The sequence below is a fragment of the Lithobates pipiens genome, unplaced genomic scaffold (genome assembly GCF_037356315.1).
Source record: "Lithobates pipiens isolate NorthernLeopardFrog02 unplaced genomic scaffold, aLitPip1_a1.2 Scaffold_8, whole genome shotgun sequence".
Lineage (NCBI taxonomy): Eukaryota > Metazoa > Chordata > Amphibia > Anura > Ranidae > Lithobates > Lithobates pipiens.
The window spans coordinates 73416693-73432159 of record NW_027507903.1 but is presented as its reverse complement, the minus strand read 5'-3'; the positions used below and the strand labels follow the sequence as shown (position 1 = coordinate 73432159).

The following is a 15467-nucleotide window of genomic DNA, read 5'->3' as shown; positions in this document are numbered from 1 at the left end:
AACTTGGCTATTCCAGTCAATTGGTTCACATTGCAACCCAAACGCTTGGGTTGCAGCACATTAGTGCCATTTTATTTTTAATTCTTAATTTAGATAAAGACAAGGTAGAATTAATGGTTATTCAGTGTGATGAAGTAGTACAGCTATTATAGCAGGGATATGCAATTAGCGGACCTCCAGCTGTTGCACAACTACAAGTCCCATGAGGCATAGCAAGACTGACAGCCACAAGCATGACACCCAGAGGCAGAGGCACAATGGGACTTGTAGTTGTGCAACAGCTGGAGGTCCGCTAATTGCTTATCCCTGTATTATAGGCACCTATTATAAAATTGGTGTCCACAAATTATAATCCAGTTCATTTCCTAAACAGTAGACAAGCATTCTTCAGTATACACTTATAAGCACCTATGATAGGTATAGCTGTAAGTGAAAAGGGGGGAGTAACAGGTAAAACAGGGTATGGGGAACAGGAAGATAAAGAATAAAAAGAGGGGTAAGGAAGTCTACATTTGGGGCGAGAAGGGGATGAAAAAACTGGAGCGAGGGAAGGAAGGTCCCGTTTTCTCTAGTGTGTGCGGTCCTTTCATCAAACCCACAGTCTCATTGGGCTCAAGGAGTATTGCGGGTGTTATAGACTGAGTAAGAAGCCTTTGTAGAAAAACCATGGCAGTCCCATTAAAAAATTTTTTTATATATATATATATATATATATATATTTATATTTATATATTTTTTTTTTTTTTTTTTTTAAAGCCATTGAAAAGGGGTGGTAGGATTGCCTCCTAAACACTTAACAGCGCCTGCTTGGCTAATCCACCATAGATCACTTTTTTAGAGCACTGTAAGGACTTTTATCAATGGACATGCACCATTAATTTGCTGTTTAGAGCTGTGTGTCAGGTGTCCAGCCTTGAGACACAAGTTATTATTTATGTACCAAGATCTCCTTTATTACATGTTTTGGATCATGATTTATATTGCATGTATATACACCTTTTTTCTATTGCTGCTGATTTAGCACAGTGTGGCGAAGAGTGTGGCGATCGCGGGATGATTAGGGGCATCACAGAGTGATTGCTTTTAGCCTTGAGGTCACACCCATTAACATTCAATTGGTTTATGCACTGAAGTCACTTTATATTTTATATTTATTTTGATGGTTATCCATTAGGGAGTGATTACCTAGGTTTTACCTACCACAGGTGTTCACCTCACATATTGGTTAGATTGAGTTAACTGTCAGCACCTCACTACTTTCTAACAATCAGAATGTATATTTACTAAAATGACTGCAGAAACTAAAACCTGATGGTTTGCTGAACATTGCATATCATGAGCCTGGTATGCAGCTTGATTCACAATAAAAGAAAAAAAAAAGAAAAAAAAAAAAAAATCACTTCCTATCTGCTCTTACCTCTGGATCAAGTTCTTCCAGGACATTTTCAAGTTGTTTTAGGTCAGCTTCAGAGAGATTCCCGAGCAGCTCATCATCATCCATTTCCCTGTACTTGTCGAGGTCTTTTCGAAATGCCGTGGTCATGGCTCCAGCTAAGCGTTTTCGACACCTGACTGCAAGTTTATCACCGTCTTGTTAACGGAGCTATCGCTCTATAAATAACGAGGACAATAACATTTGTTTAAGTCATTACAAAACAAAAATTGTGACAATAATGTAAATGCTGGCTTACTGCAAATGAAGCACTTACATTCTGTGACTTTTTTTTTTTTTTCCTTCAAAATAGGGCTACATAAACAGTATGTGTCAGTGAATTTTTTTTCTTGTGTTGCAGCTTGTACTACAATTCCCTGAGCTGGCAGCACACTTGAGATAAAGACTGCACAGAGCACATCAGTCCAGGTCTCTGCCCATCTGACACTCCGGGAGTTGAGCAGCAGTCCAGATCTCCAGAATGTCATCAGCAGAGTGAATCTTAGTATAAAACCACAGCACCCAGATGAAAAAAAATAAAATAAAATAAGAAAAAATTGTTTACTGTTGAAGCCTGACTATATTCCAAAAAAAAAAAAAAAAAAAGAGAAGAGAATGGAGCTTCAGGTAGGTTCTAACTGCCACTTGGGTTTGGCCAAGCAGACATGTTAATGCAGTGGAGGATAGCAGGATGAAGCTCAGTTAAAACTTGTGCATGATTGACATGCATGCAACTGCTAATCATTGTTTTTAATGGCACCCATTTGGCTCTATGCAACTTAAAGTCGCATTGACTTTGAAAAGTTTGCTGCACTAGTTGGATGCGACTTGAGTGCCAGAGAGAGTGTAAAGTCGCATCAAGGTCGCGCAAGTGTGAACAGAGCCTGAAAGGCCAGATACTCTTAGGGGAAACATTACAATTTACAGAAAACAAAACATAAAAAAAAAACAAAAAAAAAAAACAAGCAGGCCCATTCTTTGGGAACAATTGGGTAATGGTTATACTCCATTTATGGCTACCTATAGATCTATAAGATTTTACACTCCAACAATAAGATCTCTGTATATAGCTAATTAGTGTAGCATTTTAAAAACATTACTTTTCATTCATTATTTATTTGCTTTTCGTAAAATCGAATTTAATGGACTTAAAGCCATTAGCTGTAATGAAAACAACGAAAGTGCATGCATTATTTCTTACCTATAAGTTGATACATTAGGCAACAGAAAAGAAGATTTTGTATGCTGCACGAGCAACTACTTGTAGGTCACCAGCTGGTGTGTAACTACAAATCCTAATCCGTGCCATACCCCTGAATAACCTTATGTATTCTTTCTGAATATTGTGGTATGACAAGTCAACCAGCTGCCAATCCTTTCTTTGCTCAGTATACAATAATCTGATATAACTGCCAGTCCACCAGCACAATGGGACATTGGCAATATTTAATACAAATGTCTTTTGATTTAAAAAATTCAGTCAATTTAACCACTTCCATACCACGAGAATTCCAGCACTCCTCTCCTACATGTAAAAACCTAATTTTTTTGCTAGAAAATTACTCAGAACCCCCAAACATTATGCTTTTTTTTTTAGCAAACACCCTAGGGAATAAAGTGGCGGTTGTTGCAACTTTTTATGTCACAAAGTATTTTCCGTGATTTGGAGGAATTTAAAGTCATCAGTAATTCGATTAAGGGTCCTTTCACACGGGGCGGATCAGTGCTGATCCGCCCCGTGGATATCCGTTTGCTCAGCGGGGATCACACCGCCGATCCCCGCTGAGCAGGGAGATGACAGGTCCGTCTCTGCACACTGTGCAGGGACAGACCTGTCCCAGCGCCGCTCTCCCCTATGGGAGATCGGATGACGACAGGCCGCAGTGTCCGTCGTCACCCGATCCGATCAGCAGACGGATGGAAAAATAGCTTTTTCCTCCGTCACACTTTTTCGGATCGGAGCGGGTCGGATGTCAGCGGACATGTCACCGCTGACATCTGACGCTCCATAGAGGTCTATGGAGCATCCGTTCAGGTCCGCCTGAAAAACTGACAGGCGGGCCTGAACGGATCGTCAGTGTGAAAGGGGCCTAATTCTTTATTTGCCATAAAAAGGTTAAAACCTAAGAGTTACATTTTATTCATTTGTTCTCTGAGGAGTTTGGAATTTTTCTTCAAGGAACGTGAAGTGAAGGCTGAGAAGCTTGATAAAGAACTTGTGCTTGTGATAAATGTAAGCCTTTAGCTTTTGAAACATGAGGGAAGAGGGAGTTTTTCCGGTCCGTTGTAACACTGGAAACATTAAACAGTCATCAGCGCTGTATCAGGCAAGGAAACTCCTTCCTGTAACTAATAACAGAGTACACTAGAGCCAAGGACTGGGCTGTACAAACAACCTTGCTATTATACTGATCAGCGGATCTTTCCCTACTTTATAGAATGCTCTGTATCTTATGTCTACAGAAACCTCTGTATGGTCACTACATTTGAAGCATCTACAGGTGCATCTCAAAAAAATTAGATCATAAAGTTAATTTCAGTAATTCAATTCAAAAAGTGAAACTTATATTATACAGATTACACACAGAGCGATATATTTCAAGCATTTTTCTTTTCATTTTGATGATTATGGCTTACAGCTAGTGAGAAGCCAAAATTTTGTAGATCAGAAAATGTGAATATTGTGAACAAGTATTGTAGACTCGTGGTGTCACACTCTAATCAGCCAAAACACCTGTAAAGGTTTCCTTTAAAAATGGTCTCTTAGTCTGGCTCAGCAAAACCCCTTTCACACCATGCCGCCCATAGCGTCGGCGGAAAAACGCCGCTATTTTTAGCAGTGTTTTACCGTCTGATTTGCGGCGCATTTTGGCCACTAGCGGGGCACTCTTAACCCGTTAGCGGCCAAGAAAGGGTTAAGACTGCCCGCAACAGCAGCGTTTTGCTGGCAGTATAGCCGCGTTGCCCCATTAACTTAAATAGGGAGCAGCAGTGGAGGAGCAGTAAACACACCGCTCCTTCACCGCTCCAAAGAAGCTGCTGGCAGGACTTTCCCTGACATCCTGCCAGCGCACCGCTTCAGTGTGAAAACCCTCGGGGCTTTCACACTGGAGACAATGGAGCAGCTGTTTGAGGGCGGACTACAGGCGCTATTTTTAACGATATATCGCCTGTAAAACGCCCTTGGTGTGAAAGGGGTCTAAGTTACATAGTTATGGGGGAGACAACCTGGGCTTCTATAACGCTTCAGCAGTGTCACAGGCTGATGGCCTCCATGCCACACCGCATTGATGTACTAATTCATGCAAAAAGGAGCCCTGACCAAGTATTGAGTGCATACTATACTATACTATACATGGACATTTTCAGTAAGCCAAACATTTCTGTATTAAAAATCCTTTTTTTTTATTGGTCTTATGCAATATTCTGATTTTCTGAGATACTGAATCTTGGGTTTTCATTAGATGTAAGCCATAAATCATCAAAATTAAAAGAAAGAAATGCTTGAAATATATCACTCTGAGCAAGAAAGGCATATTCACTTTGCACTAAAAGTGCACTTGGAAGTAAAGTGGCTCTAAATCCGAGGGGGACATGCAAGGAAAAAAAAAAAAAAAAAAAAAAAAAAAAAAAAAAAAAAAACACAGCATTTTAGCTTGCACATGATTGGATGATAAAATCAGCAGAGCTTCCCCTCATTTCAAATCTACCCCTCAGATTTACAGCAAGTGCACTTGTAGTGCAAAGTAGATTTCCCTCGTAAATAACCCCCTCTGTGTGTAATGGATATATAATAATTCAGGAGTTTCACTTTTTGAATTGAATTACTGAAATAAATGAAATTTTTGATGATATTCTAATTTTTTGAGATGCACCTGTATATGTACTGCGAGTCAATAAATGCACAGAAAACAATATATATGCGGTCTATTATTTATTCTGGACTTTATTGTTGTTGCATCTCATTTAATTTATGTACCAGTCAAATTTTCTCTCTTTTTCTAAGGATTACCATATAAAACATTCATACAAATACATTTACAAAACTATGAGGTTGATTTACTAAAGGTAAATAGTCTGTGCACTGCAAGTGCAGTTGCTCTAGTTCTGAGGGGAACATACAAGGAAAATAAAAAAAAATGAATTTTGCTTGAACGTGACTGAACTGAATAATAGAAATCAGCAGAGCTTCCCCTCAGATCTAGAGCAACTGCACTTGAAGTGCACAGTGTAGATTTTCTTCTTTTAGTAAATAACCATATATGAATTATCAGCCACTACTTCATGCGCATACAACGCTCATGTGCAAACGAGATATGACAGATATGACAGAGATATGACGTACTTTCCTGAACAGTGGAGAGCCAAGCTAGTGAGCAGACAAAACATGGACAATGGGACCATTGAATTAGGTAGGCGGATAGTAAACATGGTCTCTGGGAAAGAAGCCTGTCTGCACTTGCCGAGGTGTTCAGGCTTGTCAGAGCTTTCCTTTCTGGGAGCATTGCAGATCAAAGCCTATGCTAAACAAGACAGCAAAAAAAGGTTCTGAAGGCGCTAGACTTTCCAAAATACAGGTGCTGAAAGTGATAGGCTTTATAAAATGAAGGCACTGAAGAGGTTAGACTTAAAAAAAAAAAAATATATATAGGTGCTCAAGGCACTAGACTTTCTAACATAAGCCGAATTCCTACAAACTCAAAAAGGTTCAATTCACCAAATGAATACTCTTTCCCATATTATCTGCACATCAACATGCATTTGTATCTAACAAGAAGGCAACAGGCTGTAAATCTTTGTCCCAGTTCCCACAAATTGCGTACAGGGGATAAAAATGACAGTGAGACCCAGTGGTGCAGAGATTTCATATAGTACAGCCAGGTCTCTCAGGCCCAAAATTCTTATAGTAATGTAAACCAAATCACAAAAATTCATACAAGTAAAGTGACTTCCCACTTGTTTTCAATCTCTTTTCCTAGGTCATGCGACTGCATCAAAAATGCAACTCGAGTGCGTTTTTGCCTTTGAATTTTTTCAATGCATTTTACCAGAGAGGTGCAGATAATACATTTATATATATATATATATATATATATATATTTTATAAACTGTCAGTTTTTGGTGCACCACTACTTTACATTTGCAGCTTTCAATAAAGTTACACCCGGTGATCCCACCATGTGAGTATTCAGACACAAAGGGTGACTTTGTGTCTCCCAACTGTGCTCTTGCATTGTTAACCTAACACACACTCACACACACTCACAGTACAGACTACAATCGGCCATGATGAAACACAGGCATGTTCTGACGTTGGACGCCATCCATGAGAAATACCGTGCAGTTTGCGAGCACTTAGACAGGAAGAGGCTGAAACCAAGCTGAAGGCAATTAACAGTACTGGGATGCTGCTGATCAACTCAGTTTATTAAAGTATAGAGACCATTTTAAATATTTAAAAATATGTCGAATAATTTTAAGCAGTGTTTAAAACAGAATTTTTATCCAGTTAGAATTTAGATCTATTTTAAAATGCCCCCTTAAAGAGGAAGTAAACTTCCTCTGCTGACATTTACCTATAGGTGGTGTAAATAGTTCCTAAACATGCGCCATTTAGGAGATATTTACTGCACATGCAGCCAGTCACATCACTGGAGCATGCGCTCTGAAGGAACAGCTACCCCGCGCTGTTCCGAACCCTGTGCCCTGAACGGCGGCTCCCACAAGCATGCAGTGCTATTTTAATTTATGCATTTATACGTGTAAATCACATGCACTTAGACGCATATTTCTGGATACTGGGTTACCGATCTGAAAGCAGCTCATGTTTACATATCCGTGTGAATGGTTCAATTGAAAACAATGCAGCTGCATTCAGATCCCAAAAAAAAAAAAAACATCTTGTATGTAGCATTTTATGTTTTTTTTTTTTAATGGTCATGTGAATGAAGCCTTAGGGACCAATTTATAACACGGAGAGAGTATCGCTATCTACATTCCACTGGAATACCAAAAAATAACGTAATTCCACACCATGGCCTGTATTTTATGGTCCATACATTGTCTATTCTGCTTCAAATGTATGTGAGGGCAAAAAAAAAAAAAAAAACCCTATGCAGCACATCTCTACAATACATGCACATTCCCCCATATGTTATCCTGTTAACCACTTTGTACAACCAACTTCCTTAAATAGAAAAAAGGGTAAAGTGGTAGATTGTTATTTACCTAGTGCCACCTAAAAATTACATTGGGTAAAGCTTCATCAGGCTGTCATTCCTTCTATTAATGCAAGTGACTTGAGCTGTCCCCAGATGGTTCTGTTCATAAGCACAGCATGCAGAGCTGATCTAAGCAGCTCTGTACCTTCACATCACGTTTACTGGTCAAAGAGAAACCAATCACATTAAAACTTTTTTTATTTTATTTTTTTTATTTTTTGCGCTATAAACAAAAATAGAGTGACAAATTTGAAAAAAAATTCAATATTTTTTACTTTTTGATATAATAAATAGCCCCCAGAAATATATAAAAAAACATTTTTTCCTCAGTTTAGGCCAATACGTATTCTTCTACATATTTTTGGTAAAAAAAATAAAAATCGCAATAAGCGTTTATTGATTGGTTTGCGCAAAAGTTATAGTGTCTACAAAATAGGGGATAGTTTTATGCCATTTTTATTAATAATTTTTTTTTTTACTAGTAATGGTGGCGATCATTGCGACTGCGACATTATGGCGGACACGTCGGACAATTTTGACACATTTTTGAGACCATTGGCATTAATACAGCGATCATTGCGATTAAAACTGCACTGATTACTGTAAAAATGTCACTGGCAGTGAAGGGGTTAACCACTAGGGGGCAGTGCAGGGGTTAAGTGTGTGTGTTTTTTTACTGTAGGGGGGAGTGGCTTGGCGTGTGACGTCACTGATCATCTTACCCTATGACAGGGAACAGACGATCAGTGACAGGCTCACTAGGAGGCACGAGGAGGGGTTTGTTTATACTTACCTCTCCCCGTTCTTCAGCTCTGCGACCCGATCGTGGGACACCGGCGGTGATTTGGTCCGCGGGTATCTCGCTCACGGAGCTTAGGACAAGATCGTGAGTGCGGCGGCGTGCGCGTGACCCACAGCTGGGCACTTAAAGGACAACGTACCTGTAAGTGCTTCTGCCCAGCCGTGCCATTCTGCCAACGTATATCGGCATGAGGCGGTCCTTAAGTGGTTAAACGTCGGATTCTAGCTGTCAAGTTAAATCATTCAGGTGAAGTTAAATGTCTCGTGTACATGAAGCCTTAAAGTGATACTAAAGTCTCAGTTTTATTGCCTAAAAATAAACATGTTGTACTGAGTGCAGTGGTTTTTGCACAGAGCAGCCTGGATCTTCCTCTTCTTGGGTTCATCTTCAGCTCTCCTGGCCCCTCCCTCCAATGATTGCCTTCACAGCAAGCAGGTTGCTATGGGGGGCCCCCAGCCGAGCTGCAGCTCTGTGTTGTCCAGACATAGAGCCTTGGCTAGGCCCCACCCTCTTGGTCTCATTGGCTCTCCGACTTTGATTGACAGCAGCAAGAGCCAAGGGTGCTTTGCTGCTCTCTCACCCAATGAGGAGGAGAGTTCTGAGCAGTTGTTGGATAGAGATGGGGCTCAGGTAAGTATTAGAGGGGGTTGATGCACACAGATGGTATTTTTATCTTAATGAATAGAATGCATTACGATAAAAATCCCTTTTGACTTTACAACCACTTTAAGTAGCAGTAAGGCCATAGCACCTTGACCATTGTGTTTCTTTTTATATTGTATATATGAATGCCACTGCAAGCTATACATTAAGCCAAAGAGATCACAGCACCAATTTATCATCTTCACCAATTTCATACAATTGGCTCCATGAAGCTAAATGAAGTAATCAAAGCCTTGAAGAATTAGTAGCTTTTTAAAGGCTTGTTTGGTGAAGTCAAAATCATCCCCTCCATTTCCCACATAAACCATTAGTGGAACGTAGACCGGAATAAGATGTATACAAACTGATATTAATCCATATTCCAGTATCCGTCTTGGTCAGCTCAGAAAAAAAAGTCCAGCTGTTATATGGAAAATGTCCTCAGATTATTTTAGGAATGAAGGGACTTGGGTCCCCAGGGTAAAAATGAAGGATACTGGCTACATGATTCCAAATTCAATACTGTGCAATATTACACTTACTTAGTGTACGTACACACACACACACACACACACACACACACGCACTGGCTCTGTCGGGAGTGATGGGCTGCCCGGCGGACATCGCGGCCGCCGGGCACACGTATTGGCGCCTCAGTGACGCGGCCCCTTATAGTGTCAGCCGTACATTCGCGCAGGGGAGCCATTCTGCCGCCGTGAAATGACGGCGTGTGGTCAGCAAGCGGTTAAGAGATGTACTGCATATGTCTATTCTCATTGTGCTTTGGCATACACTTTAAATTGATACTAAAAATTTTTTTTCCTTTAAAAATAAACATTTCATACTAACCTACTCTGTGCAGTGGTTTTGCACAGAGCAGTCCAGCTCCTCCTCTTCTCGGGTCTCTAGCTGGCGTGTCCATTCAGACATGGAGTCGAAGCTCGGCCTGCCCCTCTCTCCTCATTTGCTCATTGCCTTTGCATGACTGCAGTGGGAGCCAATAGCGCCCTGCTGGTGTCTGAGCCAATTAGGAGGGAGAGTCCCAGACAGCTGAGACTCTCATGCAACACTGCTGGATCGAGTGGGGGCTCAGGTAAGTATTAAGGGGGCTGCTGCACACTAAAGGTTTTTTATCTTCATGCACAGAATGCTCAAAGATAAAAAAAAAAAACTTCTGACTTTAGAACCACTTTAACCTTTGGAAAAGTGAACATCACTGCAAACTTTTGAATTTCCAATTACAGGGATTAAGAAACATTCTACACCTTTGTCTGAGCTGCCAATGCTGAGTGTGCTCTAATGCTAGCTGTAACCTGTGAGACCTTTCACAAGAACGATAAAAACATCCAGATATTCTCTCCGCCTGCAAACACTGAGCAAGAAAAGTGAGTGTTGAAAAAACACTTCTTACACAGAAACATCCAGCTCTTCCATGGAAAATGGTCTCAAATACACTATTCAACTGACCAAAGACTCAATTACCTTTCTCAGCAATATAATAGTCCCTGAGGATAATGCATTTAAAGATATCAATAACTTATACAAGGGTTAACTTTATATAAAAGTGATACTAATATTACATATGTAATAACTTCTACACAAATCTTCCCATGTAATAATTTATATACAAAATTGGAGATTTAGTGCGGTTTATTTACTAAAGGCAAAAAAGCAAAAGGCTTTTGCTCAGTGAATGAACTGATGTTCTGCTGACTTCCAACATCCAATCATGTACAAGCAAAGATACTGTTTTTACTTTCCTTGCCCACGATTGGGTATTCTTTTCAGTGTGAATTTTCACCACACAAGCTGAGGAAAACGCCTTTGCAAAGTAAACAGTGTATTTTCCTTTAGTAAATCAACCCTCGAGAGTCGTCATAGTCCGATATCACCTCTGGCTTCTCATAGGTCTCTTGAAGCCTCCCCATTGTTATAGCCAGTGTTGTCCCTCTACCCACACTGGAGTAACAGTCCTTCCCATTCTACATGCCACATTCTCCATATTCAAAATACAAGTTTTACAAACTTTTAAAACGTAACCCAAACAACAGACATCAGGCTGAATTCACAAAAATTTGGATAATTATTTTAGCCATGTGACTAAAGCAGCCTATAGACATTTCTTTATTTTTTTTTCCATTCAATTGAAGAAGGAAAAAAATAAAAAAGGGGAAGGAGGGGGAGGTGGACTTGGTTCCCCCTATCCACACATTTGAGGTAGATGGAGGACATTCTGACAGAATGGAGATATCCCTGCTGTCAGAATACACTGATCAGAGCTGCAGGCTATAGCCTGCGGTGCTGATCGAGCAGCAGAAATCCAACAGGGCAGTTGTAGATGAGTAGGCAACTTTTTGTACAACCTCCCTGCCCATACAGGGATCAGCATTCAGCCAGTCCCTGCAGAACTGGCCAAATTTTGATCTAGGTATGGCTTAACTTTCAAACCTCATTAATTCAGCTGAAAATAACTCACTTTGTGGGAAAATGGGAATTCTTATTTTGGTTTGTTAGCTTACAATCTACAAACTACCCAATTTAACTTTAATGTGGGTTTAACCACTGCAAGGGTAGGTTTTGTCTTATTCCCAAACAAGGTTCGGCTTTAAACTTGCATATTCATAGGACTTTTGTATAGTTTATAACTTGATAATCATGTTAATCTTTTAACCTTTTGTGTAGCTCTAGTACAATATGCTGCTTATAGAATATTTCAACAAGAACACCAGCCCAGATGTCTATTGCTTTTCCAGTAGCTGCTTCCGATCTTTACTACTGATTGGTAGAATAATTTCAGCCAGCTTCACTGCAAATGTACAGAGCACGTCAAAAGCAATCTACAAAACACACTTCATTACATGTTATTACATCTTACACATTCAGATGACAGAATGAGTCAGTTGCTCTGAGTCCATGCACATGGGTGCCTAAAACAATCCTCAAATAGGGAATTTCCATAGACCTATGATAATAGCTTGGGCATAAACCAAATAGCCTGCTACAATTGGCTAAAAAGCAAGAGAGAGCTGACAGTCTACTCCCCAAATTCTTCATGAAGAAAGATGTACATATGCAGTACATCTTTGCAATGCATGTACATTTCCCTGTGTTTTAGAAGAACAATGAGGGCCAAGTATGCTTTTTATAGTGTCACTTGGCCATTTAGGATTGTTTTTTAAAGTGTAAGTTCACAAAAATTAAAAAAGGTAGCACAGTGGCTAAGCGTTTAGCACTTCCGCCTAGCAGTAATAGCATTGTAGGTTCAAAACCCCAACCACGGCACTGCCTGCCTGCTCTCTGTGTCTGAGTGGGATTTTTTTTATGCGAATATTGCTAGCAGTTATTATAGCCCCTAGCAGTAATCACTGTGTTCTCCCGGCGGGGACGACTTCCCCTGTCTTGGTCATCATAACATTTTATTGAAAACAGTTTTCAGAGAATGATCTTCCAACACATCATTCTACTACCCATGAAAAATATGTTGCTGCAATGTTATTCAAGTATTGGGAAACTCTTACAAAGAATCTGACCAAAAATAAATATAGCCGATGTGTTGCCAGCCTTAAATATTTGGTAGTTGTACCACTCAGAAGCACTTACCAGGAAATATTTGTTCCGAACCAACAGGATTTAACAAACAGACCTGAGAAGGACCTTTATCAGGCTTCAACAAAGAGACTGAAAAATTCCAAACCAGCGGGGTGAGGTCACTTGTTAATTAAGATCTGAAGACATAAAAGCTGAGAAATTCCTCTTTGCGATTCCTTGCCTTCCGCATCAACAAAGCACAGTGAAACTTATCTTTCCCGTCTGGTGAAACTTGTTCCAAAGTATACTTATTTTTTGTAGTGACAAAAGGTATGCATAAGTGACAATCAAGAGCATTGTGCTAAGCTGACCAACAGAGGAAATCAGGCAATGCCATCTTAGAGGAGCTCCTCATAGCCAACTCTGGGTCAGAACACAGCAACAAGGAATATATGACCACATTCTCCAAATCACTGAAACTTTGTTATACAGCCGCCCCTTAAAGTTACCACCTGCAAACAGTGCCACCCCATACCTTTTCCTCAGCGCCATTCAAAACAAATGAGAACTTCCGGCATTACCAACTTGGGAGACACACAGTAAAGCTGGCGATACACTGTGACTATTCCCATATTTATTAACCACTTGCTTACCGGCCACTTAAACCCCCCTCCTGCCCAGACCAATTTTCGGTGATATCACAATTTGAATGACATTTGTGCGGTCATACAACACTGTACCCAAATTATATTTCTATAATTTTTTTTTAAAACAAATAGCGCTTTCTATTGGTGGTATTTAATCACAGCTGGGGTTTTTATTTTTTGCTAAAACAAAAAAGATGGAAAATTTTTGAAAAAAAAAAAAAAAAAACACGTTTCATAGTTTGTTATAAATTCTTGCAAACAGGTCATTTTTCTCTTTCAGTGATATGTGCTGATGAGGCGGCACTGTTGAGGCACTGGTTGGCCACACTGATAGGTGGCACTGTGGGTAGCACAGATGAGCTGTCAGGAGCTCTTCTCAATCGGGACTGATGTCCCTCTGAGAGGCGCCGGTGATCGTCTTTTTTTTTTTTCCTCCTCCCGCTGTCAGCCGATTGCCGGCTCTGTTTACATCACATGATTAGCTGTCATTGGCTGACAGCTGATTACGTGTAAGGGGTCGGGATCGACCCCTTACTCCGATCGGCCGAGTCTCAGACTCGGCCGATCACAGAGCGTGCAGGTTGCTCGGGCACAGGAGAACGCCAATAGACGTACTCCCGGCAAAGTAGGTCCACCCTGTAGCCATCATTTGGCTATAGCGCAGATCTGAACAAGTTAAAATCATCCCAGAATGCATATTCACATTGTTATCAAAGAGAAAAAGCAATATAAAAGAACCCCAATACCATCTGACATCTCCACGCACGCCAATAGTAGTGGACACAGCATCCTAAAAGATGCAGCCGCTGATCGGATGTTATTGAGGCTTTGTTAGGGCTAGTTTACACTTGCTTCAAAACATGACTTAGGACACTCTTTGTTAAAGTTCTCTGAATGCTGGTCAAAGCCCCTGTCACTAAATAAAATGGTTAGCTTACAGTCCTGTATACACCTTGCTTTTGCCTGGTGCTTTGATGAGGCTTTGGTGGAGCTTCAAGCGAACTTTGCCATAGACTTCTATGGAGGCTTTGAAAACGCTTTGAAGCACCATTAAAGCTACATAGGGTACAATTTCTGAAGCAAAGACAAAAGCAAAGCTAAATCAAGGTGTAAACAGTACTGCACGCTAACCATTTTATTTAGTGACAGGGGCTTTGACTGGCGTTCAGAGACTTTAACAAAGCTTGTCCGAAGCCTGGTTTTGAAGCAATTGTAAACTAACCGCTAATGTGTGTTGAAGCCGAAGCAAGTGCAAATGAGCCCTTATACCGCTTTTGTACATTTATAACGATGTAAGTGTGCATTCTGGCATAATATATATGTAAATAAGCCTGACTACATTATGAGAGTTTTCTTCCTTCTATGTTATCCTTTGGAGGCTTAATCTCCACTAACAGGTTCTTTGGTAAGGTACCCTGTGTACACATCGGGTGAACATGCAGTGCTTGAAGGGTCTTCTGATGTATAATATGGTGGAAGGTTAAAGTGGTTGTAAAGGTAAAAGGTCTTTTACCTTGAAGTGATTGTAAAGATTTGTTAAAAAATATCCCCACACACCAAACATGTTATACTTGCTTCCTCTGTGCAAGGGTTTTTTGCACAGAGCGACCGCAATACTCCTTTTCTGGGGTCTCCCGGCAGCACTCCTGGCTCCTTCTCCACGGAGAGCTGCATTCCATGGGGGCACTTGTGCAGGCACGCTCCCAAGTCTTGCTGCTGCATCCATTGACACAAACAGCAGGACTCGGCCTTGTCCCCCAGCTCCCGTGTCATTGAATTTGACTGACAGCAGCAGCAGCCAATGGTACCTACTGCTATCAATATATCAAACGAGGACCCTAGACAGCGGCTAGAGCTGCTGGGCTCATTCTCGTCACTGGAAAAATCGGGTTCAGGTAAGTGAAAATGAGGCTCTGGGGGCAGCTGCACCACAGAATGTTTTTCACCTGAATGCATTGGTGAAAAAACACAAGACTGTACAACCTCTTTAATGTATTCTATGCAAAACCTTTTAAAGTGGATGTAAACCCTCACATACACCCAGTGAAGTGAACAGCCCCAGATGATACACAGGGATGAAATAAATCTCCCTACATACGTTTTACATGCATATCTGTTGTCGTGTTAGGAGATTTTCTCTTCCTGGTTAGCACTTCAGTGAAGCCTGGGCATACAGCCAGGACAGCTGATTGCAG

The 15467-nt window shown here is 40.7% G+C and overlaps 1 protein-coding gene across 1 annotated transcript in view; it reads right to left on the bottom strand.

Annotated features, from left to right (window-relative positions):
• The window catches only part of LOC143960665 (tropomodulin-3-like), an 84731-nt gene that overhangs the window by 53279 nt on the left and 15985 nt on the right, over window positions 1-15467 (bottom strand). The window contains exon 2 of the mRNA XM_077469459.1: window positions 1418-1611. Within this exon, the coding sequence (XP_077325585.1) occupies window positions 1418-1543 (126 nt within the window). The 5' untranslated portion in view covers window positions 1544-1611. The remainder of the gene's footprint in view (window positions 1-1417; window positions 1612-15467) is intronic.